This window comes from Lepisma saccharinum, chromosome 19, assembly GCF_977018435.1.
Source record: "Lepisma saccharinum chromosome 19, izLepSacc3.1, whole genome shotgun sequence".
Taxonomy (NCBI): Eukaryota; Metazoa; Arthropoda; class Insecta; order Zygentoma; family Lepismatidae; genus Lepisma; species Lepisma saccharinum.
In genome coordinates, this window is record NC_139247.1 from 4425450 (window position 1) to 4450641 (window position 25192).

The following is a 25192-nucleotide window of genomic DNA, read 5'->3' on the forward strand; positions in this document are numbered from 1 at the left end:
CTGAAATTATTATTAGTTTCAGTGGCAAAGCGTGACATTTTTAAGTAATCATCGCAAGACTTGCCAAACGTCAGGGTCAATCTTTCAACCTGGGAAGGGGAAGGGGGCATTCCTACATTGATAATGATATGATAACAGTGTTCGTCCATGACGTGTGAAGTAGAGATGGCAAAATCTATTCTTAAAAAGAAAATTAAAAAATTGTTAAACTTCTCTCTCCGAAATTCGGATTGCTTCCGAAATACGGGTAGTAAAATTTTTGAATCGAGATTTTTAATTTTTGGGAATCCTGATATTTTTGGCAATCCCTGGTTTGAAAGTAAGATATGTTAGGGAAAAGGTTCTGTCACCTCTAGAACAAAAATCTTTATCAATCTTGTCATTTGTAAGCATAGTAAACACAAAACAGCAGGAAGTACTTCATGTTTTGTAAACTAAGAACATTTTTCCCCCAAAAAAATCGATATTTGAACTGCAGGATCCAAAAAAAATTAAAATAAGAAATACTACGAAGAAAATAGAATGGAACGAGAACTGCTTTTTTTTTTCAGTTCTTTCTAACACTAACTGTGGGGAAATTTATGCTTTTGCTTACTTATATTTCTTTCTATGCACCATTACTTTCATCATGCATTCTGCGTAAGTTGCGTTGCGATGCTCTTCAATATGTTTTTATTTTCTATTAAAAAAACAGAGCGTTGCATGATTTATAGTGCTGGACATTCTGAGAAGTTTCATCTTAATGTCACAGAAACCCTGCCGTGTTTGTAAACAAGGAGGCTGAAAAAAAGGTCTCTCATGACCAGACCTTCAAAAGCGGGGGAAAAGCAGTCGAAGGACCTTGGATTCGCAGACCTGTTGCGATGAGCTGGCCCGCCTGACCCCATTGCACTCAACGGAAACGTGGCAGAATGGTTGGCACTGGGGGATGGGGGTGTAGAACTGGGCTCTCCTTTCGATGCGCTAAACTTAGCGAATCTCTTGTGTATTTCTAGCTGTTTAATGGTGTTACTTGACTAATTTCGCACAAATACGCGAATATTATGATTATTTTTTCTTCTTTCCTAAAATATTTAAAATGCAATATTTTTATTATTTTGCTTTGTCATCGCCGCATCTCCCGATGACCGGATGCCTCGCCTCTGATTAGTTTCATTAACACACTCAACAAACATTTCCATAGTAGTTACAGTATCAGGAACAGAAAAATCTATGTTCACTTATATTTTTAATTTGCTTTAATCAAATTGCTCAAATATTTTACAGGGCCGTTTGACTAGATAAAGCCTTTCTATATAAAAAAAAAACAACAACTATATCTATGTTCCTGGTTGCAAAAACCACACAAGTAATTTTAAGCATGTTTTAAAAAAAAATGATTATATTAAAAAATCATCATTTTTATCAACCATACACTTCTTTAGGAATTCGGGGGCAGAAAGTCCCTTCTTGATTCAAGTCGTCGCCTATGTTAATAACTGTCAATAAATGAAATTGTTTCCAAGAGTTTTAGCAAGAGAATTGCTAAGAAAAAAATGTTTGTTACGATTCTCATGTGAAAACAATCTCATGCAGAAGTGCGAGTAGTTGTTTGCAAGGGAAATAAAATAATTACTTGTATAAAAAGTAGTTTCAGATATCAAATTTGCATTATTCAGATTCAGAATATTTGCTCCACGTAGCACATTATTCAGATTCAGAATATTTGCTCCATGTAGCACATTATTCAGATTCAGACTATTTGCCCCATGTAGCACATCACAGTGAATTCTCTCCTTATCATGCAAAAAGTATTGGCTGCAGAATAATGAAAATTTGCTGTTGTAGAGAAATGACTCGTATCTAACTTGTGCACAGGGGATTCTTTCACATTTTACCATTTCTATAACAATTTCAATTCATTGAATTATGTTCTTTTATGTTGCTTCACTATCTCTTTTGACAAATAGCGACTATGAAGATGAGTGATGATGTGATGAAATTGACGAAAAGACACTCACAAAGAACACCCATGCCTAGGCTGGTACAAAAATATATTTTTGTAGACTTTTTTAATGACTGGAAACATACTAGAATGAAAACAATTAAAGATCATAACTGAGGATATCCAGGCACATCGCCTGATAATGTTCGCATGAGCACATGAACACCCATGTATATGTCTTAAATTATGTACATATTAAATGCACACACACACACACATACGTATATTTATTCGATGTTTGAAGTACACACAATTTACTCTGACACAACTTTCTTCACGTTGATAACCCCTCTAGATAGCTGGTAACACTGACTCCCACGGTGTTCCACGAAGGGCGTTGAACACAATTGCTATGCGTGTTGCATAGAGCTGACAGCTAAACCTGGCAGATTTTAAGGGGGAGAGGGACAATTTCCCCTAGGTCCTTCTTGTATTACTTCAAATATAGCGTGAATTTGGGGAAAAAGTGTTGAAAATAAATTGAACTGCTATTCTCACTTTTTCAGTTAAGATGAAGTTACAAGGGAGAGAAGTAAATCTGCATTCAGTACAAAAACATTATTGTGAACACTCGTATGTGAACCACACGTGACACCACGGAGGATATCCCAACTTATACAACAAGGTAATACATGAATATTACCTGCATGGTCAAATGAGGAGAAAGACATGAAGTCATTGATAAATAATTATGAAACATACATGATATTTGTAAATGTCATTTTATTCCCTGATCTTCTATTGAAACATACAGGGTGGCCTGTAAGTCCCTACCTCTTCATATATCTTATGTATCTAGTGTATAGAGTTTCCTGTGTGCTGTTGCACATAATATTATCCCCGGTGCCTATGCAATGGTCCGCAAGAAATCCGGACTTGAAAACATGTGATAACTCTCTCGGGGGATACATAAAGAACTTTTAATGTTGTCGAAACAACATTATAACTCCAATGATGAGTTGAGGGCAGCTGTAACAGCAGTATTTGGAACAATAACCCCTGCTATGTTGCGAGAAATGTCTCACAGAACATGGCGTCGCATAATTTTATGCAGCGAGAATGAAGGACAGCATACAGATACACTGGACACATAAAATATGTGCATGGGTAGGGACTTACGAGCCACCCTGTATATTACAAACTTTTCTTGATTTAATTTCTTATTTTGACGTTTTCCTATTTACTGATATGGATAACTAACATTATACAGACCTGACATAGAAGACAAATGGTTCTTTCCTAATTAATCCATGTAACAAGGCAATAACAATGCATTTTTCAAGTGAATACAAAACTGCATATTCAGACAATTAATTTACAAAACTATGGCATATACCAATTATATGTTTAGAGCCATGTAAATAATAATAAAATATCAGAATTTTTCACATAATTATGCATTATTTACTGGATCGATAAAAACATCAGCAATTTTATAGATAAATCAATAGGCATACTGACAGAGGACCAATTTATCACTTCTATCCAAAGTATACTCATATACCATAACAAGGCCCCACAGCTAAAAAAGAAGCTGACATTTTTTGCCTCAACAAAAGAACATTAAATACCAAAACGAAACTTGAAATACATTTCAATAACCTCTAGATACAACATAACTTCATGTTTGACAGAACTGATGCATAAATCACTAACAAATAAAATAACTGAATGGGTATTTCATCAAAACACATTTCATCAAATGCAATGTAAAATCTCTGAAAAAGTACAATGCATGTATTGATTTATTGTTAAAATGACTACTGGCTGCACAATGAATACATAAATAAAACCAAAAGAGAATGCCTTTACTAAAATATTAGGTCTATCAGTGATTTGCAATACAGTTACAAAGTTCATTGAGACCATACAGTGAAGAAAAATAAATTAATATATTTCCTCAAACCATAAAAAATATTAGCATGCTTCATTAATATTAAAAAAAAATCTTGGGAAGGAGGCAAACTGAAAATGAATAGAAAACTAACATACTCGCTGGCCAATACCTTCATTACTAGTTTGCTCACAGCAGCAGATAAATTTTATTGCAGACACCAAATATTAACAGTACAATACAAAAGTTCATACCTTATTGTGTGTCATCTAAAGTAGAGATAGTTACCAAGGCACAAAAGTCAATTCATATTCTGTCATGACATTAATTGAAATCTGGGCAAGAAGTCCTGGATTAGTTTTCATATGAAGAGGCCAGGAAAAATTTGAAAGAAAGGAACAGGGGAACCTTCTAAAGTTAAACCCTCCACACATCCATGACAAGGTTTTCACTGAAGACCTTTGAACACTTTCACATGTTTCACACACAGAACACGAATATGGTTTGATATTCAAATTAGATAACACATGACTTTCCACAGCATACCTGTATCTGAATCTAGAATTGCATAAGTTGGGATATCCTATGTATATAACGTGTGGTGAATTCACTCCAAGTCATGCAACTGTGTTTAGTTTGTTGGCAAGTTTCACAGCCGGAAGAGCAAGTGCCAAGAAAGGAATGAGCCCTGGATGTCATCGCTCATCTCGAACTCCTGGCATGATTCAGCAGGTGTCTGACATAGTAATGAACAACAGCCATGTAACTGTGGAGGCTCTACAGCATGCAACTGATCTTGGAAGGGCGACAATCTATGCCATACTAACCAAGGGCCTTAAGATGAAGAAGGCGTGTTCGCAGTGGGCTCCTCAAGAACTCACCCTTGAACAAAAAACTGTGCATGTGAACTGTTGCAGGGACCGCCATGATGAAAATCCTGATAACTTTTTCGCTCTCTTAGTGGCTGAAGATGATTCATTCTTCAGATACAAAACACCACAGAAAAGGCAGCAATCAATGGAATGGAAACATCATGGAGGTCCATGTCCAAGAAAGGAAGACTGTTACTTTCATGTGGGAAGCATCTAGCATCTGTGTTTTGGGATGCAGATGGCATTCTGCTTTTGAACTGGCTGCCACAACATTTCAGGGTGAACAGTGGCACATACTATGAACATCTCCGCTGAGTGTGATGCATAATTCAGAAATGATGACCAGGGAAATGGTCGATAAAAGTGTCTCTCTTACACAACAAAGCCAGACCTCATGCTTCTGCTCAGACAATGACAACACTGCAGGAACTGAGATTCACAGTTTTAAAACACCCTCCATTTTCACCAGATTTAGCCTCTTCAGACTGTGCACTCTTTGACACCATGAAAAAGCTACTGTGGGGCAGGGTGTTTCAGATTGCAGAGGCCTTGCATGCCGTTGTCTGGAGTGGTGTCACTCCACAGGAATGGTTCAAACAGGCACTCGTGAAACTTTGAGATCTTTTGCGGTGAAGCATTTCATGAGAGGGATGACACGTCCAGGAGACATGAAAAGTTCAAGATCCCAGCTTGTGTTTTTCCAATTCCAATGTAAAAGCCGTGCTCTTTTCATCAGGAAGTCCCTCCCCATTCTCAAATGTAGCCAGAATCAAATTAAACTTTACTAATTAATGCCATATGGCTCACTTAGCACTCAAAACATGTATCTCCAGACATTTCACAATATGTTCCAAAAATGAAAAAAAGTGACATATGTGTCACATCTCACATTAGCAAGCTCATTTAAATGTGACACATATGTCATGCCACAGCATTTAAGAGTTAGTCCTGGAGTAAAGTGATTTGAAGAGTTATCCATTCATTGTGGCTGCACAAGCAGTTCTGTGGTTCAACCATATTAAGCAGGCGACTTTGGCCAGATTACAGCACCTAAATGCAAATGAGTGAAGCGTCAATTTCAAATTCCCTATGTTCTGTCATGCCATGCTACAATGCAGTGCACTGTTGCTAGGATTATGTGGAGGGAGTAAATATACTTCTCTTACGATAACACTACTTTTCAAACAAGATGCTTAATGGATGATAACATTCCTAAGTTTCTAAAAATTATTAAACTGTTATATTTCCACAATTGTATGTTCACGGAATGCACAAGTTGCCCAACATTACAGATAGAATAAGGTTCTCATACTATATTTCTTTGTAAAATACAAAAACCATTATACTTTTTATATTTATTATTTCTAAATCTTGCCATGTAGGTCATACACAAACTAATAAATTTAACATGAAGAAAAACAAAAATTCACACCGAATAATAAACAAAAATTTTGAATGAGATAAGCAGCTCATTTAGATAGCACATTCTTTCAAATATTGTACTGCAACTCAAGTTATCAAAAAAATTCCAAACAGATCCATCTGAAACTTCGATATATTTGTTGTAATGCAGTAGGGTCATTCCACGTCAATTCGACCAGGCCATGTCACCCACCATCCCCGATTTTGATGAAATTCGGTATACTTATAGAACTTTTAATGCTGATTACAAAAATGACAACTTTTTTTAAATTGGTCAAGGGGTTCAAAAGTTACGAGCTTTTTAAGAACTCCGTGTACACCACATGCAGCTCCACTTTGAATGACACGCATTAGGTTATAAACGATCGTATCTTCCCTCGGGTTTGCCGTAGAAACTTCGAGTTTGTTTTATTTTGTTCAGAATAGTATAAGCTTTCATTTAAATTACGTTCCAGATGAATGCATCAATAAACATGTATTTTATATATAGTTTTATGTATTTTTTTAGAAAAATAAATGACTAACTTCAAGAGCAAATTTCATGCAATGCCCCCCCTTCAATTTCCCCCGAATTTTATATGTAGGTAGCTCAGAGTGTGTACTAATGCCCGATGGAAAAATTGGGATGGGCGATTCAGAGACAGGGTGATAAAAAAATCATTTGCATAAAATGACATTAAAAGTAAATCTTATTAAAAATGCTTATGTATTTAGCACAAAGCCTGAAGTACATTATGTTTCAAGCTACAATATTCAAAATTTATGTTCACTATGTGTGAATGTAAGCATAGGCGTAACCTGGCGGGGGCAAAGGGAAGCACTTGCCCTATCCCAAATTTATATATTAATTAAAATTTGCAAGTAATAATTACAGTGGAACCCCGATTTAAGTTCCTCGATTTTACATTTTCCTTCATTTTGCATTCAATCTTGGTGGTCCCAACATAGCAAATTGTTCAGAAATTTTCCAAGATTTTACATTTTTTAAGTTAAGATTAAGTTTTTCAGCCTGGTCTCCTGGATAACGTAAAATCGAGGTTCCACTGTATCTAAGTTAGTTTCAACAGTCTTCATTTTTTTAAAAAAAATATAGGTTATATAATTATATATATAATCATTATTAACATTCCCAAGTTTAGAAAATTTATCTTCGAGAACATTCTTTTGGACATTTTATCTCAATATGGAAGTTCTTTTTTGGCTACTCTTCATGGGGATACTTAATATGAAGTAAGAATTAATACTACACATTTGTGCTGATGGAAGTTTTTCAAATAGAGCTTTCTCGCCACATACCACAGAAAATATCCTTGTGACGGGATGGTTGGAACAGTAAAAATACTTGTATAGACTTCTATAGTATAAAGCAACAAGTATGGCAATTATGTACCAATTCCGTAGAAATAGTATTCAAGGCATATTTTTCTTAGTAATCATCTAGGGTGAGGTGAAATGACAACAACCCACAGTACAATGTGTCAGCGATTGCAAAGTACTACAACAGTACCAGGAATTATGCACTACTTTAAATTTACAGGTTCCATAAGTTACTTTTTACAAGTAACTGAGTTACAGTCAATCATTAAAAAAGTTACTCAGTTATTGTTACTGGTACTTTGAAAGTAACTGTACTCAGTTATTGTTACTGGTACTTTGAAAGTAACTGAGTTTCTTTTACAGTTACTGTAACAGTAACGTACTGTTAATGATCATTAATTTTGTGTAACTTCCGTGTTTTACTTATGTTTCTAGAACATAATATGCATTCATATATTTACATTATTACTGCTAATAAATGATGGAAAACACAGTCAGCTTTGCTTGAACAATTATAATTAAGAAATCATTTGTATGCTGACCACGGTATTTTGAATATGGTGTCATTGATTCCACTTGCACCTATTTCTTTCTCCTCCATTCCAAGTTCAACAAGATCCAAAGATCCACTCCCTCGACAATGACTTTTTCCTAGCTGGACAACCACATTTCAAACGAATGCAGCAGTCTACCAAAAACAATGGAGTTTTCACATACAATTAGAAATGAATTACAGTAAAGCGTGGATGTTCTAAATTTAGCATGCAACAAAGCATAGCTTCCTTGCCAGCAATTCCAAGACAATCCTTTCACGTAGCATCCGGAGAAGGTACATATTTTATTTTTATAGTCTGGAACAGAATTGTCCAATTTAGCTATTTCCCTACTGCAAAAAGTAACTCTGTTACCGTTGTTAACGTTACAAGTACTTACTTTTAAAAGTAGCTAGTTACAGTTAGAATTCCTAAATAAAAAATAACTGTACTTGTAACTTTGTAACTACTTACTTTGAAACACTAGTTGTTTAACAGTCAGAGCAAAAATAGTAAGTGCTGATGTAATATGTTTTGTATAACTATATGGTTTGACTTTTGTGAAGAAGTGGCTTTCCGAATTCGAACTTTAAACAGTTATGTAGTAGCATGTGTGTGCGTGACTCAAACTTGATTGTAGGATTGCTTGAAAAGTCCACGTGAATGTGAAGATGCAACTATTAAATTCTTGCATGCACTTGGTCCATCAACTTCCTACTACTGGCCAAAAAGTATGCTTTGTCCAGTGGACATTAACAACACAAATGGATGGACATATGTACTTAGTGATGTCAAATACTTTAGTGTGTTTAAAATGGTCAAAATATCCATCTAAAATGTGAACGGCACAATTTATAGTACATGAAATTTTGGCAAGGCATAGAGTACAATTTTTAGGTGCTATCTTAATGGGTGTCACTTGGAAACTATCTTCGGGTTGGGATAATCACAAAGTTTTCCATCGCATAAAAATAGTGTCCAGGATTATTTGATAAATACATTTCAAAAATCACAAATATTACTCTATATTCGTTTGATCCTCAAGTGCCAGGAGGATCACAAAATATATTTAACTTGCAAATTTTAATTAATATATAAATTTGGGATAGGGCAAGTGCTTCCCTTTGCCCCCGCCAGGTTACGCCTATGCTTACATTCACACATAGTGAACATAAATTTTGAATATTGTAGCTTGAAACATAATGTACTTCAGGCTTTGTGCTAAATACATAAGCATTTTTAATAAGATTTACTTTTAATGTCATTTTATGCAAATGATTTTTTTATCACCCTGTCTCTGAACCGCCCATCCCAATTTATCCATCGGGCATTAGTACACACTCTGAGCTACCTACATATAAAATTCGGGGGAAATTGAAGGGGGGGCATTGCATGAAATTTGCTCTTGAAGTTAGTCATTTATTTTTCTAAAAAAATACATAAAACTATATATAAAATACATGTTTATTGATGCATTCATCTGGAACGTAATTTAAATGAAAGCTTATACTATTCTGAACAAAATAAAACAAACTCGAAGTTTCTACGGCAAACCCGAGGGAAGATACGATCGTTTATAACCTAATGCGTGTCATTCAAAGTGGAGCTGCATGTGGTGTACACGGAGTTCTTAAAAAGCTCGTAACTTTTGAACCCCTTGACCAATTTAAAAAAAGTTGTCATTTTTGTAATCAGCATTAAAAGTTCTATAAGTATACCGAATTTCATCAAAATCGGGGATGGTGGGTGACATTTTCACAAAATTCTGGATGATTTGACATGGAATGACCCAGTAGCACCTCGATTTAATGTTTATCTGGAAGCCAACATGAAAATCTTAAAATATAGGAAAATGTAAAATTTGGGTGTATTTTATATATTTTGCTATTTTGGTACCATGAAAACTGAATGCATAACGCACATAAACGCTAACTCCAGGAATGTAAAACCAGGATTCTACTGTACTTAACATTAACACTGACAAGTATGAGGAACATTATTCAATCAGATATAAATTGAATTGACAAGGATTCTTACACAAAGAAACATCAATTTATATAGGCATGAATGTGTAAAGGTACATTATGGAGAGATCAAAGGTAAAGGTAAAGTGCTCCCCTGTGCTTAGCACCATGCCATGAAGGCGTATAGGGGGTGTGGGGGTAACACCCCACACTTTCTTGATCCGGTCATGAGTGGGGGTGATGTGATCAGCATCACGCCCCTGACTGCCTTTCCCCCCAGGGTTTCCCCCAGGTACCCATGTCATTCGACGCTGGGTGGGCGCCGGGGCCGCTTCCAATGTAGAAAAGTTCCCGGATTTGAACCGACCGGGGATTGAACCTGGGACCTTGAGCATGGTAGTCAGATGCGTTAGCAGTCTCAAAAAGAAAATGATTGAAAACTAGGAAAACGAGATACGAAGAGACGGGAGGAATTTACCCTCACCAACAGTCTTGTCCTAAAAAATCATTCCACTAAAAATTTCTGGGGAGGAGGAATTTTCATTATAAGAAAGAAGATAAGGAAATAAGTTTCAACTTGAAATACACTTTACCATATATTTTTGGTAAATAAAAAATCAAAATTTTGGTACAATAACTGGGAAAAATCAGATCAAAATGGTATATAAAATGACTTTTTGGTTTTGAAATTGTGAATATAATTCTAAATTTTATTTAAAAACAGCACTTATTACACAAAATAAACATATCCTCTCTGATTTCACATTTGTGTAGTTAGCAGAGTACATTAAGTTTATTCCTGTATAAAAGAGTCCATTTTTGCTTCTCGAATATTTACAGCAGAATTAATAAATTTTCTGTGAATTGCATAACTCACAGGGTAATTCAAACTTTGTCACAGTTTGCAGTTCATTTCGCATAATTTTGTGACAAGACAAGGTAGGAAAATGCACCTCACACCTTTCAGAAACATGAAAAATTAACATTACGATGTGTTATTTCAAATTTCGTGTTTTCATCAAAAACGAAATAATGATGAGAAATAGTAATCAGAAACACATGTATAAGGACAAAGGACAATGCCTGCCTCTGTATGTGTAATACAATTAAAGGACCAATAATGAATAACATCACAAAATATCATTCATTTGTAAATATAAAAACTTGTATGGAACACCAACACACTTTAGTATGAAGTAAAAGTTTGGAAGACTATGTGAATCACATTGAAAACGAGGACTGCAAAATTCAAACAAATTAGCTCTATCCCCAGCTGGTTTGTTCGGTGACAATCGTCTGATGCTTGCAGACAACTCACGTGCATGATGGCTTCAAACTGCAGTAGTTCGGGAATTGCATTATAAGTTTAACAGAGAGCGTTATGAAACAACATGCCCAAGATGAATTTGCCTCAACTGTTCTTACAATGTGATTTAAATGAGTAACAGTGTCCGCAGTAGTGTTTGTTTTTGCCAGAAGGACATGCCTTCTGCTGGATGCCATGCAGAAACTTTCTCTAAACAAAATGCTGTGCCTGCACCTTCGCCTAGAGCACCCCATAAGTCTGTAAAAGTACTGGTTCCACCAGGTTCACGAGCCGTTATTATTGTTGAATTTGTTCGTTTCATTAAGACTATCGGAAAGCACCCATTGTTATTGATTTGCTTTATTTTACTTCACTTTCTGTGCCACTTTTGGCTTATTTGCCAAGTTGGGGATGAGTGATGATATGATGAAATTGATGAATGGACACTCACAAACATACATGCCCAGGCTGGGATTTAAACCTGGGACCCCTGGCATCGTAGCATGATGTGCTAACCACTCTGCCACAGGGGCCGGCAACAGGGAACATATGTTGAATGACATGTTGCAATCTTGAAATTTTGATTTTGCAGAAAGTAACAATTCTGTGGTTAAATGCTGTTTGAATCTTCGTGAAATACTACTTGTCATATACATATTTTACACTTACAAAAAGAATGCCTGATATCTATGGAAACGTCAATGAATAGTTTTGATATTTAATTCAAATATCGACTGTGAAGAAGTGATTGATTTTGGTTTGTCAAGGATAGTAATATTTTCCTTATGACCAATGAACAATACAGCCAAAATACAAATTAATCAATTATTTTTATGTAATGAAATGAATAGAGTAGAAGAGAATTTAATATGATGTGAATACTTTTTGGTACTACTTAGCACCATTATTAGATGACCAAGTTATTAATACATGGAAAATATGTATAATTTTATTCTATTTGTTTACATATGATATTAGATGTGCTAACACCTGTTATAAAACTGAAATACTGCTATTTAAATTAAGTCTTTGCTTATTTGACTTATATTACAAAAAGTTTGGACTTTATGCCACATGTCATCGGAATCATGAAAAGAAAAGAGGACTAATGCTTAGACTGTGCCTTCATGTGTGAATTAACATTACATATAGGCTAAAATACAAACAAATGTTCTCAGGTTAGCAGCCAGATGGAATTGGAGTTAGCTTCCAGCATTTCGAGGGCATACATTGCTCTCATCTTCAGGGAATGTACAAATGGAGACCAGAGTAGGTTAATATACATGGCTATAATGTGGCGGAGTTTGGACTCTGTCTTCCTATTGGCTTGATCTGGATCTTGGTGTTCTCATTGGCTGGTGTCTTGATTTTACGGAGGAGTGGATTCCTGGCGTAACTGAGCTGGAGTCCCACGTCTCTGTTGGGATTGGTGCTTTCCCGTGAAATGGATACAGCTTCCTTTACCCGTCAGTCCCAGTAACATTTGGCTATTGGAAAAAAAATTCTGTGTTCCTCGGTGATGCTGTGTTCCGCAAGTCCTGACATTTCCGGTTATAATAATCGGATATTACGTTGATGTTCATTCCGTCGCTGCTCAATGGTGCATCCTGTTTGGCCTATGTATGGTGTTCCACACTCGCAAGGTATTTGGTATATTCCTGGAATGCAGAGTTCCAGGTCATCTTTGACTGAGCGGAGTAGGGCCTTGGTTTTCAGTGGTGGCCTGTGCCTGGCTAGAATTCTGCTTAACTTCCCGAAGGTGTGTCCAATGAATGGTAAAACTGTTACAGTTGGGCATTCCTGTCCTGCTACTGGTAGAGGGGCTGTGCGGTGCAGTATTGGTCCTTGTAAGGGCCTCGTCCTCACGCTCAGCTTCACAGGGCAGTGAAGAATCGGCCCTTCTAAGGGCCACACTGTTATCCGTGCTTGGTCTCTGCTGAAATGAAGCTGCCTTGTTGATATCTCTGATGATGTATCTATTTTGCTGTAGACTGGTTCTGAGGTGAGTGAATTCTGATGTAGATTCTCCTAGTCAGAAACGGTTACTGTCCTGTGGGCTAGAGTGTTCAGAACGGCAAGGCACTGTGCTTTGTGATGGAAGCTATTGGCATTTAGGTACAGGTTAAATATGTTAATATAGTTATGCAGTATAAATTCAAGAAACACCCACCAGCACCACCACATGGGAGAAAATAGAACTACCATCACCAGGAAACAAATAAAGCAGAGACACATTACCTTCTAAGTCTCAGATGCCGTAACCTCAGTTAATGAAGGCAGTGTGGTCCATCGAAATTAATCGAAAAAAACAAAAAACAACCAAAAACAAACAAACAAGAAAAAACAATTCAATTCGCAATGCAGAAACACAAAACATCACTAGTGCAACACATCTGCTACATGTTAACTTTCCTTGACTTCACCCAGTTTTTGAATATTTTTTACAAAAGCCCATGACTGTTTTCATGACTACCCTGGGTTGATTTCCCCAATTTTTCAAAACTGACAAAACTTTTCTGGTGAGTGGGAAAACTGACTGAGCAATCGTCTCAAATGGAAAGTAAATATGAAGTTTCTGTTTGCAATCATGGTAAAACATGGGGTGCATGTGATTGATTCACAGTTATGCATGCTTTTTTATCTTGGAATTTTACACAACTATGAATGCAACAGATAACAAAAGCATTTTGTAACCAGGCCAGTTCAAAAAACCCTGCTTAAAGGCACCTAGTATAATGTAGTACGAAAGACAGTTTCAAATTTGCCTTGTGATGGTATTCTCAACTTGTACACTTGGCCATCTTCAAATGTTGCACAAGGAGGAGTTTACGATAAAACGATTGGTCACAAATGGCACAAGAATATGGGGTTTCCTTTGTATGGATTCTTGTGTGTATAGTTAGGTAACCACTTGTTGTAAATTTCTTTCCACAGAATTTGCAGTCGTAATTCTTCTCACCGGTATGAACTTTCAAGTGACATTGAAGGCCATGTTTTGTATGAAATGAATTACCACATACAGAGCATTCTATTAATTTCAATCTTTCACCGTGTCGTTCTTCATGCTGCTGCAGGGTAAACTTCCTTGTAAATGCTCTTCCACATATGCTGCATGGATATTCCACATTCCTTGTGTGTGTGTTCAAATGATAGGGCAAATAATCTTTACAGAGAAAGCTTTTACCACATATATTACAAGAATACATCTCCCTTGAACTAGAGTGCCTACTTAAATGTGCAGCCATGTCATATTTAATATATTTTCCACAAATGCTGCACATCTCTCTCTTCACTGCTTTATGTACCAGTTTTATGTGTGTTCGCACCATGCCACTTGATTTGAAATGATATCTACAAATTTTGCACTCAAAGATTCGTACATCAGTGTGCACAAGTTGATGTGACAAGAGGTTCTTCTTCTCAGCAAAGACTTTGTCACACTGTGAACATTTGAGCACTTTTTCTCCCTTGCAGTGAACTCTATTCTCGTGTCTCTTTCTGTCAGAACACTGTGTGAAGCATTTGTTGCAAAACCTACATCTGTAAGGTTTGATCCCAGTATGACATCTCATGTGAAGTACAAGGGTTGACCTTGTTCTGAAAGTATTTTGGCATACGTCACAAGAAAATGGTTTAACACCAGTGTGAATGGTTGTGTGTTGTTTTCTGCAATAATCTCCCCCCTTCAAAGCCTTTCCACAGATCTCACACTGGAAACTCTTTTTGTTAATGCATGGAGAATGAGACTTCAAGCTACTCTTTGACGCAAATGACCTCATACACACTGAGCAAGTGAACTCTTTTATGCCGGTGTGCCTCCACATATGGTTAGCAAGGCTCACTTTCATCCTAAATCCTTTTCCACACAATTTGCAGAGAAATGGTTTAACATCTTCATGGTATAACAGGTGATCCTCCAATGCAAATTTGTACCTGAACTGCCTATCACACTTGGTGCATGGATATGGCTTCTGGCCCGTGTGAATGAGCATATGCCTCTTCAGTGTATGTCTCGTAGAAAGTACTTTGGCACAAATCAAGCAAACACAATCATTTGATTCAGAGTTTTCTACAGCTCGCAATGTGAGGTTTCCTAAAGTACTTGAATCAATCTCTTGCGTTCCATACACAGATAGAAATTCTGATACCACTTCATACCTCTTCTCTTCACCAGCATTATTGTTGAGATTAAGTATTTTATTAAACTCCTCACTCTGACTATCTTTCATGACCCTACAACAAGAGAAAAAACAATAAAAATTATTGCTGAACTCCAAACTAGAAACAAAAAACAGTGCAATACATTGGACCATATCTGTGCCAATTTTATCTGATTCTTACAAAAATTGCATATAAAAATTCTCTACAATTTGGAAGCCTAAAAGAGCTGAGGTTTCAAGCATAATTTGGCTAAAAAAGGACTTGGAATCTGGAGTATGGCTGAACCGATACCACTTTGAACTCAAGGTCCGTAGACTGCTAGTTTCCCCCATTCTTGAAGGTCTGGTCATAACTCGCCTTTTTTCCAGGCCCCATGTTTACAACCCCGGCAGGGTTTCTGTGATGTCATCAGGATGAAACTTCTCCAAGTGTCTGTTATTCCCAGCACTGTAAAGCATACAACGCTCTTGTTTTTAAGAAAAAAACAAAAACATTGAAGAGCATCACAACACAACTTACACAGAATACATGAATGTGATGGTGCACAAAAAAAAAATATATATATAAGTATGCAAAAACACAAATTTACCCACGGTTAGTGCTGGAAAGAATTGGAAAAAGAGCATTGTTTTTGCTTCATGGTATTTGTACTTTTAATTTTTTGGATCCTGCAGTTCAAATGTCGAATTCGAAAAAAAAAAAAATGTTTCTTGACAAAACACAAAGTACTTTTTGATGTTTTGGTTTTACGATTTTTACATTTTGTGAACAAGCGAATGATAAGACCGAACAAGAATGTTGTTATTGAGATGACAGACACACTTACTCAGAACATTATTCCTAGCACATCTTGTCTTCACACTAAGGTTGGCCAAAAATATCCGGATTCCAGAAAATTTATAATCTCGATTCGGAAATTTTACTATCTAAATTTCGGAGGCATAATCCGAATTTCGAGGATAGAGGTTTATAACCATCTTCCATTTTTCATTTTTCAGGTCAAATTTATTAACAAAGCTCTCAATGTTCTGTATTTTAAGAATCACCTTCCTCATTTCACGATCATATACTCTCTAAGTAAAAGTAAAGTGCTCCCCTGTGCTTTGCACAATGCCATGAAGGCATACAGGGGATCTGGAGTTAGGGCCCCACACTATCTTGATCATGGCCGAAGGTGGGGGTGGTGTGATCAGCACCATGCTCTTGGCTGCCTTTACCCCCAAAGTTTCCTCCAGGTACTCACTTTGTAAGACACTGGGTGGGTGCTGGAGCTGCTTGAACAGGCGGAAAAAATCCCGGTATTCCCCCTACAGGGATAGAATCTGGGTCTCTCACAGGGCGGTCAGACCGTATACTCCTTCAAAAAAATCTGCATTTGGTAATTCCAACTTCACACGTCTTGCAAGAACACTTGTTATCATCACTACGCTAGTGTAACTGGGATTATCATTGTAGGAATCGCACCTTTCTTCACGCTCTTGATTGAGTGATGGAGTTGATGTTTGAAGTCCACTTTATGCACAGTAAGGCTAATCGGGACTGGACCTAAAGTTTAAAGTGAGATCCGAACTACCATGTGCCTCCAGTAGGAATTGAACCCGGGACACCTTGATTACAAGCCAACGATGCTACTGCGCCATCGGAGGCACCTCTTCACACTCTTCTTTGGTATAATTCCTACTAATTCGGATTTTAAATCACATTCATAACATTCTGGTATAAAAAGAAAAATAGCAACCTGAAATTTATCTGTTTAATGGCATTTGATCTTTCAGAACTTCTCATCGGACAGAAATATATGGTAAACAATATCAGGATTTTTCATTTTCTTGAGATATTCATGAGCTTGCAGCACAGTGAGACATTATTTATTGTCACTCAAGACACTAAAATATGAATCACATTAAAAAAATAACTGGAAATACACGACTACAAGAGCAACGAAAGAACAGAGAAATCAGTTTCCCCTTCCTAAAATGAGAGGATACCAAACTTTCGCCAGCGATCTTTCATCCCTATGACAACAGAGTTTTACAACCACCTCGGCTTGCTCAAAAGGGGCGTTATGAATGGATCATCCAAAGCAAGAGGGAAACAAGTTAACGGACCTTGCTTTGAACCGATACCAATACTCTTATCCCCACTGACACCGATGCTTGAAAATCGTAAGAATTAAAAGTTGTACAAAATATTGATTAATATTATCAGGGTGAGTTCTCGACTCCAATTATAAATATTAATTTACCAGAGTTTTGCTTTCAAATATTCAAAAATTACATGAGAATATTAAAATACTTGTTAGGTAATAACCAAATACAGTTTTATCACATACTGGGGCAAAACTTTTAGAAACCTCAAATTTTGCATAACTTTCAGGATAATTGGACTCTGCAAAAAATGCCATTTTTGTGGACCCATGAAGAATCCAAGCACAGGGAAACTAATGTTCAATGCCGAGCATCAGTGTTGGCTCAGTCCTAGTCAATGATTGAGTTAGTGTTTTAAGTCCACTTTATGTACACTAAGGCTAATTGGGACTGGACCTACAGCTTAAAGTGGGATCCAAACCACTATGTGTCTCCACCGGGTATCGAACCTGGGATCCCTTGATAACAAGGTGACGACGCTACCACTGCGTCAGTCCTAGTCAAGTTAGAAAATATGCATTCTTGTCATACTTGGTATGTAACTATGATATGCTTCTCATATCAGTTATTTAAGCAAAAAGCTTTACCTTATTATTAGAGAAAGGATCTCTAGTTCCTCCACCCCTTTCTTTTGATATATCCTAGATGTATGCTATTTAGATATCTTTGCATTTCATACAAAAGCACTCCTGCAGTGAAATTCTACAGGACCTTAAAATGTGTAAATGAGCCATAATTTCCAGTAAATGCCTAAAAGGCCCGTTTGTACCTGAAAAATGCATTTTAAACCTTTGTATAAGTTAAAAAAATAACTTTTATTAAGAACAACATCGAATTTCCACCACAAAGGTTTGTGATCCTTGAACCTTGAGACCTAGAAGGAATCTGAGTGGCAAAAAAAAAGCATTGCTACAGCAAGGGATGTCAGCATCTTTGGCCTTCCTCTGTGCACATTTCTGCCATCTTCCAGCTTGGATAACGAAACTTCAAAAATATGGAACAACACTAAATGAGATCATCTCTGTTGTAGAAAGCTGTACTGCCCAGGCAATTAAAGTGACTGTTGTAGGTATAGCATCCAAGCCAAGATGCAGGCTGTTTTTGGATGGTATCCGAGCTATAAAATTATTCAGTTGTTAAAGCACGGGCAGTGTTATTCCTTGCATCCAACGGCATACAAGCATGGGAAGATTCCAAGAACACGCTCATCTGATTGGCTGTTTCGAGTGCCTGCTGTGACTCGTATGAGAGACAACCCTGAAAGTGAACAATCACGTTGCTTACTTCCCCCAGTGACACAACAGCCTAGGTGAAACTGAACAGTTCACACCAGAAGCAACGAGGACCCTGGTATAGTGGTGGCTGTGCATTGAGGAAAGAACACCACTATGAAATTGCCTTCGAAACCATCAACAGTCGAATTATGAAGCTTGCACCAATAACTTCCTGGTCATTGAGACAAGTTTCTCCATGTACAAGTTCCTACTCACAGACGATTGGAAGGAATTCACCACAGAGAACATTGAAAAACATATGGTGGTGCAGTTCTTCAAAATAAGATCAAATTCTTGAATTGGGCAAATTGTATCTTTTTACTTTGCTATCTACCAAGTTCGGCTAATAGCGAAGATGATGAATGGTCATGAGATGAAATTGATGAAAAGACAATTACAAACACAAAGCGACAGCACACAACTCAGGCACCATTTAACAATTTAACAATTTTTCCATTTTTCGGGTAGGATTTATTGTCTTCCTTATTTTACGATCATATACTCCGTAGAAAAAATAATCCAGATTTGACCATCCCTACTTCACACTGTTATCATCAATATCAATGTAGGAATGGCACCTTTCTTCAGTCTCTTCTTCGCTGTAATTCCTAATAATTTGGATTTTCTATCAGGTTTGTAATATTATAGTGAAAAATGTTAGCAACCTGAAATTTTGTATTTTTGGTAGGAATTGCTCTCCCAATTTTTCAGAACTTCTCATCCGACTTGGACAGAACTGTATGATAAACAAACTCAGAATATTTTATTTTCTTGAGTTAGCATGGACATGCGTTTACAGTACCGTGAAATTTATTATCAGAGCACTGAAAAGTCGGGCTTTTGCCTACCCGTGCTTCTTGCCCCACGAGAACAGGTTTACCTGCTCCCTGGTGCATGGCAACGAGTCGACTTGCATCTTTACCCTGGTTCCTCATCTTCAAGGAGCTCTGAGCTTACAAGGTAACTCGGCATTCAACAAGACCTGCAAAACCTGCTGGAAGGAAACAGCACTCCGGCAGCGTGTTGCTCCAGGTGTTTCTTCACCACGTGGACAGCTGCAGCCAGTGTTGCCTACTTACGTAGCTCCAAATCCTACAAAGTCCTAGAACTTCAAATTCCAAGAAGAATTTATATACTTAGCTATTTCAGTGTAAGCAGTTTTTATATTGCCAGGAAATACATGCAATATTACAGCTTCATTTATTTAAATGAATGATCGGACAAACAGGAAAAACTCCTCATCGAAAACTAATTGTTTTTCATTGCATGGTGTCTTAACCAGGCATGCAGTGGTGCAACCACAGGGGAGCAGGGGGCATTGCTCATTGACCTTGGACGGAAGTGAAGTCTAGTGGGGTGGACAAGGAAGGGCAAACATTAAAGTACAAGAAAAACCAGGCTAGCAGAATTTAAGAGTAGCAGGGTTAAAGGATTCTCAAGATGGAATTAGTTTTCATATTTTTCTTGTATTTTCCTTCCAGACGGCCAAGGGCACCTCCAGAGTGGGAATGGAGGGGCAATTACAACCCCTTGATTTCAAATTTTATGAAAGTAGAAATATATTATAATATATTATACAGTCTCATCAAGTTCAATGCCATAGCTAGGGGGTAGCGGGAATCGGCCCTGGGAGCCGAACGATCTAAATGAAAAACGTTTTAAAACCGAGAATGCAATGACGGCCCATGCCAACATTGCTATCAATGTTGGTTTGTTATGAGATTGATGAATTTATTATATAATGTACAGGGTCTGGCAGAGGAGTTAGATGGTTTTGAAATGTGAATAACACACTTAATTTTCAAAGGTACAGAAATGTATTACTACAGAAATACAGGTTATTGTAAGCCATTTTTATTTACCATGACAGTTCGTGTAATAAAAAAATGATGCCTTCAATTACTTCCTGCTTAACTGTTTGTCAGCCCAGTAAGCATGAAGCCTTGGAATGTGCAACATCGAGCGTTTGTTATGGATTGATTCTTCAAGACTGGAGAATCTGTATTGAAAACGCAGCATCTTTTTCGACATCATTTTCATGTGGCATGCCATGAGCATGTACCAAGCCGCAACATTATCCTCAGGTGGGTGCAGAACTTCAGATTGACAGCATCAGCTATGAATAGGCCGTATTCAAACCGTAAGAACACCAGAAAACATAGGACGAGTAAGGGAAGCTATCGTTAAGGGCCCAAGATGTTCTGCCAGCCAGCATGCTGTAGCGTTGGGGATTTCAGATCACTCTGTACGACGAATGTTACATCTGGATCTAAAATTTCACCCTTACAAGATTATGCTTGTGCAGGAGCTGCATGATGATGACTTCGTCAATCGTAAAAGATTTGCTGAACGGATGCTCCAAATGTCCGAGGAAACGATTATTCTTATGAGTGACGAGGCACATTTCCATTTAAATGGATCTGTAAACAAGCAAAACTTTAGATATTGGTCAAACGAAAACCCGCAGGAGCACATGCTTACTGGGCTGACAAACAGTTAAGCAGGCCACCAACTTCTCACCGGATCGCCGATTGTTGATTTGAATTTATTTCAATTGTTCAAACGAACAAAGCGCTGACTCAAGATCTTACGTAGGTCATTTAAAAGGAAAGGAAAAAGGCCTTCGAATGTGTATAGAAGTAAATTGAAAGCATCATTTTTTTTTTATTTTTTTTTTTGCATGAACTATCGTGGTAAATAAAAATGGCATACAATAACCTGTATTTCTGTAGTAATAAATGTACCTTTGAAAATTAAGTGTGTTACTCACATTTCAAAACCGTCTAACTCCTCTGCCGGACCCTGTATTTAAATATGCATTAAAGAAACTCTGAATATGTACACAATTTAGTGTTAACATGTTGCATATGTATTTTCTTATTTTACGTCGCTCCATGTTGCAATTTTACATGCCATATGTACATTCGGAATGCATTTATCATGCACTTTCTTTCTTTCAAAAACAGTCCATGTGCTTGTTTTCCATTATTAGCTAATGTGAAATTAACATGTTGAAAAAATATTTCAAATCCTTTGTTTCAACACAAACCCGTTAGAACCAACTTCTACCCACGCCCATTTTGCATGATTTATGAGAATAATAATGCCTTTCATGTTACTTTATTACTATTATCTAAGTACTTGCCCTCCAAACGAAAATTCGTGGTTGCGCCTCTGAAGACCCATAGCCAGAATTAATAGGCCGGAAAGGGAGGTGGGGGGGGGTGCTCATGTGTTATCAGGGAGGGCTTCATAAACCTAGTCCATTTTCAAAGGTTTAATAGTATTATATGAAAGTAAATATGTGTGTGTGTGTGTAATCATTAAGTTAATATAGGACACAGAAAATCTAGAAATATCATTCAAATACTTACAGTACATTTTCAATGTCTTCCCACTTATAGCTGAAGCCGAGAGAAAATATTCTAATTACTTTCTGCTACTTTGACTTCGGCTCGTAAATCAGATTAAATAATTTAATGACTATCTGTTCTTTGTATTCTGTGAATTTAACCTTTATCAAGTTTTGAGTAAAATAATATCTGCAGTCTACATTTTCACTCGTCACTGCAAACAAATTTTACAAAGTAGTTTACCAAACTTCAGAAAAGGGGAGAGGGTAACGGCAATGCCCCTGCCTGGCTACCTACGGTTCTGGTGTTTGCAGTAAAACAGTGTGTTGCTCTACTCGCGACCTCCTCATCGAACGTGACATGTTCCAGTAGTGTCCTGAATTATTGGTTGATTACAACATATTCTTATGGAGCCTATACCACAGAAAACCTATTTCAATGTGTGCGTGGGGAAAGTAGCAACATTCTTAAATCTCATTCATTGGTGATGTGGCTTACGAATCTTTGAGTTCCCTTTCTAAGTAGTGGGAATCTAATGCAGTTGCAACACTGCAGAGGTGTGTGACTGGTGCAGTTTCTACTCGAAGCAACTACGTCATGCAGAGGGAGGGGCGTGCAGTTGATTGAAAGAACGCACTGAGACCTACTACGTATAGTAGGACTGCAGGTACCTGGTGGGTTTACAATACCTGCCAGGAATGATCTGGGGCAGGTGGTCAGACAGGCTGCTCAAGCGAGGGTGTTATGCAGATTGCATGACATATTAGGAGTGATGTCTCGCGAACGGGTCTGCTCCAGGTCTTGTGCAGGTCTCTTGATTATTATCACTCAGATTCTAGTATTTATGAATCGCACAACATAGTGCATGACCTTGGCCAAGGGTGTATCTAGGGGGTCCAGAGGAATCAAAATTTTGAAAATATTATGATTGATTCATAATACTTCCCGATGAGACACATGATGTAACAGTTATAGAACAATTTTCTCTGTGTGCATGGTTTATGAATTCTGAGAATAATATCCACTGAAAGTTTTTAAGTTTCACACTGGGTAGTGATATGCCTTCTGCAAAGATAAAGAGGGCAACCTGATAGTAGATAAGGAAGATATACTAAATAGATGGGCAGAATATTTTAGTGAACTGTTGAATGGAGATGATAATGAACAAGAGAATGAGAATATGGGAAATAGTGAGGAAGAAGAAAAGGACATGGAAATGGAGGACACAGATCACTATATTACAGAGTTTTTATTACAAACTTCAAGCTCAAGTAATGTCCTAACGTAGCTGAGATTGGGTTTTTTTAATCTACGAAAATCTAACCTCATACATTTGCATAACTTAAAGCTCTCGCAAGGCATATTAAATCAGTCTGTTGTCCACCATCTTTAAACATAGTGGCAATTTTTTTCTCAAATACAATATGACACCAATCCTTTAAGTTATCTTGTAACTCTAAAAATTGCAACCCAAAAGCTTTACATTTATGGCAAAATGTATGTTTGCGATATTACCACCACTCCTCTCCTAAACTATGAAATATAATTTTAAGAGTTTTACTGCAAAATTGCGGGCCGACGAATTATCTACAATGACTGAGTTTACTTCCTTTGTAGCGTTCTACTAGTCAGACTAATTATTTAACAAGGGAAGCTTTAATTTTAACCACAGAGGCCAAAGAGTTTAATTACATTAATTACAGTAGACCGTACAAGTACTTGGTTATGAGGTATTTGTCCCATTTTTCGAGACACCTCAAAGCTCCTGTGGGAACTTCGTGTTGCTGGGCCACAGCAAAACAATTTATAAAAAATATCACAGTGGGCGCACATAGATGTACGTATGTGTATGATGCAAACATCCCTGCAAAATAAATTATGCACATAAAGCTTAAATAGCCACGTTCAAGATGGCGGCAAGTTGTAGAAGTGGCTCTGATCGGTGTGATTTTTCATTGGTATTTCTCAGTCTGTGTTAAGTATTGGTATATTCGTGTCTCCAGTGTAGTGTTTCATCTGCTGTGCCAAAGGAATCTGATGAACTATTGCGGTGGAGATGTGCTTAGAGAAGATTTTCGTTTTTGGCACTCGCGGCAACAGGTGTGCATGTGTCCACCATGGTTTCGCCCAGCAGCAGGGAGCAGCGCTCGACAGGTAAGGGGACCCCGGTCCGGTATTTTCACCTCTGCATGGCCTTGATGTATGGGGACATACAAGTGAATCCGGGACCTGTGAAAACATTGACAAATTTCTGTGTATTACCAAAATGCACAGAGCATTAAGAATAAACTTGCTGAATGTGCTTCATTTGCAGGTGAACTAATATGACTGCTTGATATTAACCGAGACATGGTTAAGGGATAATGTTGTGACAGTAATAATACTAAAAATAATGAATGTAGTACAAGTCAGTGGGTTTTTTCCGGCTATTTTCCTCAAATCATGCTAGAAATGGACTTTTAACACAAATAAAAAGATTACATATCCAAGAAGAAAAAAGAATGCATCAGAAATTTTGAGATAATACACTTGAATTAATTGATGCAGCATACTTGAACAAAGCTCATAATTTTGAAATGTGGTAGCACTTTGGTTATTAGTCACTTCCTTATGTGGGGAAAACCATACCGGTACATCATAGTTTCAACTGTGATGATCAATTGATACAAGAAATATTTCCATATTTAAGAATTACAAGGGAGAATTTAGTACATTTTATTGAAATGTTGTTAATTGTGGCATAATTAAATCAGAACATTCTTTAAATGATTTTTCTCATTTCTCATCCTAATGCATTACTTGCAGTAAAATGTTATTTATGTATGGTTAGGAGCTCTGTACCCATAAAAGTCATACATCTCCATAATTACTACAATGCCAGCTTTGTGCATGAAACTTTCAGCAGTATTATGTACTTGCACTATAATTTAACAATAAAATTATCAAAATATGGTGCATAATTTAGAAGGAGCATGAGTTAGGGTGGATGGGCAGAGAGGGATGAGTCATATTTACTGACCATGAT

General features: G+C 37.2%; 1 protein-coding gene across 3 annotated transcripts in view; it reads right to left on the minus strand.

The window, feature by feature from the left end:
- LOC146002790 (uncharacterized) overlaps positions 1 to 25192 on the minus strand; it is an 86379-nt gene that overhangs the window by 13942 nt on the left and 47245 nt on the right. Inside the window, exon 4 of one of the 3 annotated variants that reach the window (XM_083140729.1) lies at positions 13793 to 15465. The exons of the other annotated variants lie outside the window; for them this stretch is intronic. Coding sequence (XP_082996855.1) covers positions 14013 to 15465 — 1453 coding nt within the window. The 3' untranslated portion in view covers positions 13793 to 14012. Of the gene's footprint in view, positions 1 to 13792; positions 15466 to 25192 lie in introns of those variants that run through there. 3 annotated transcript variants of the gene reach the window in all.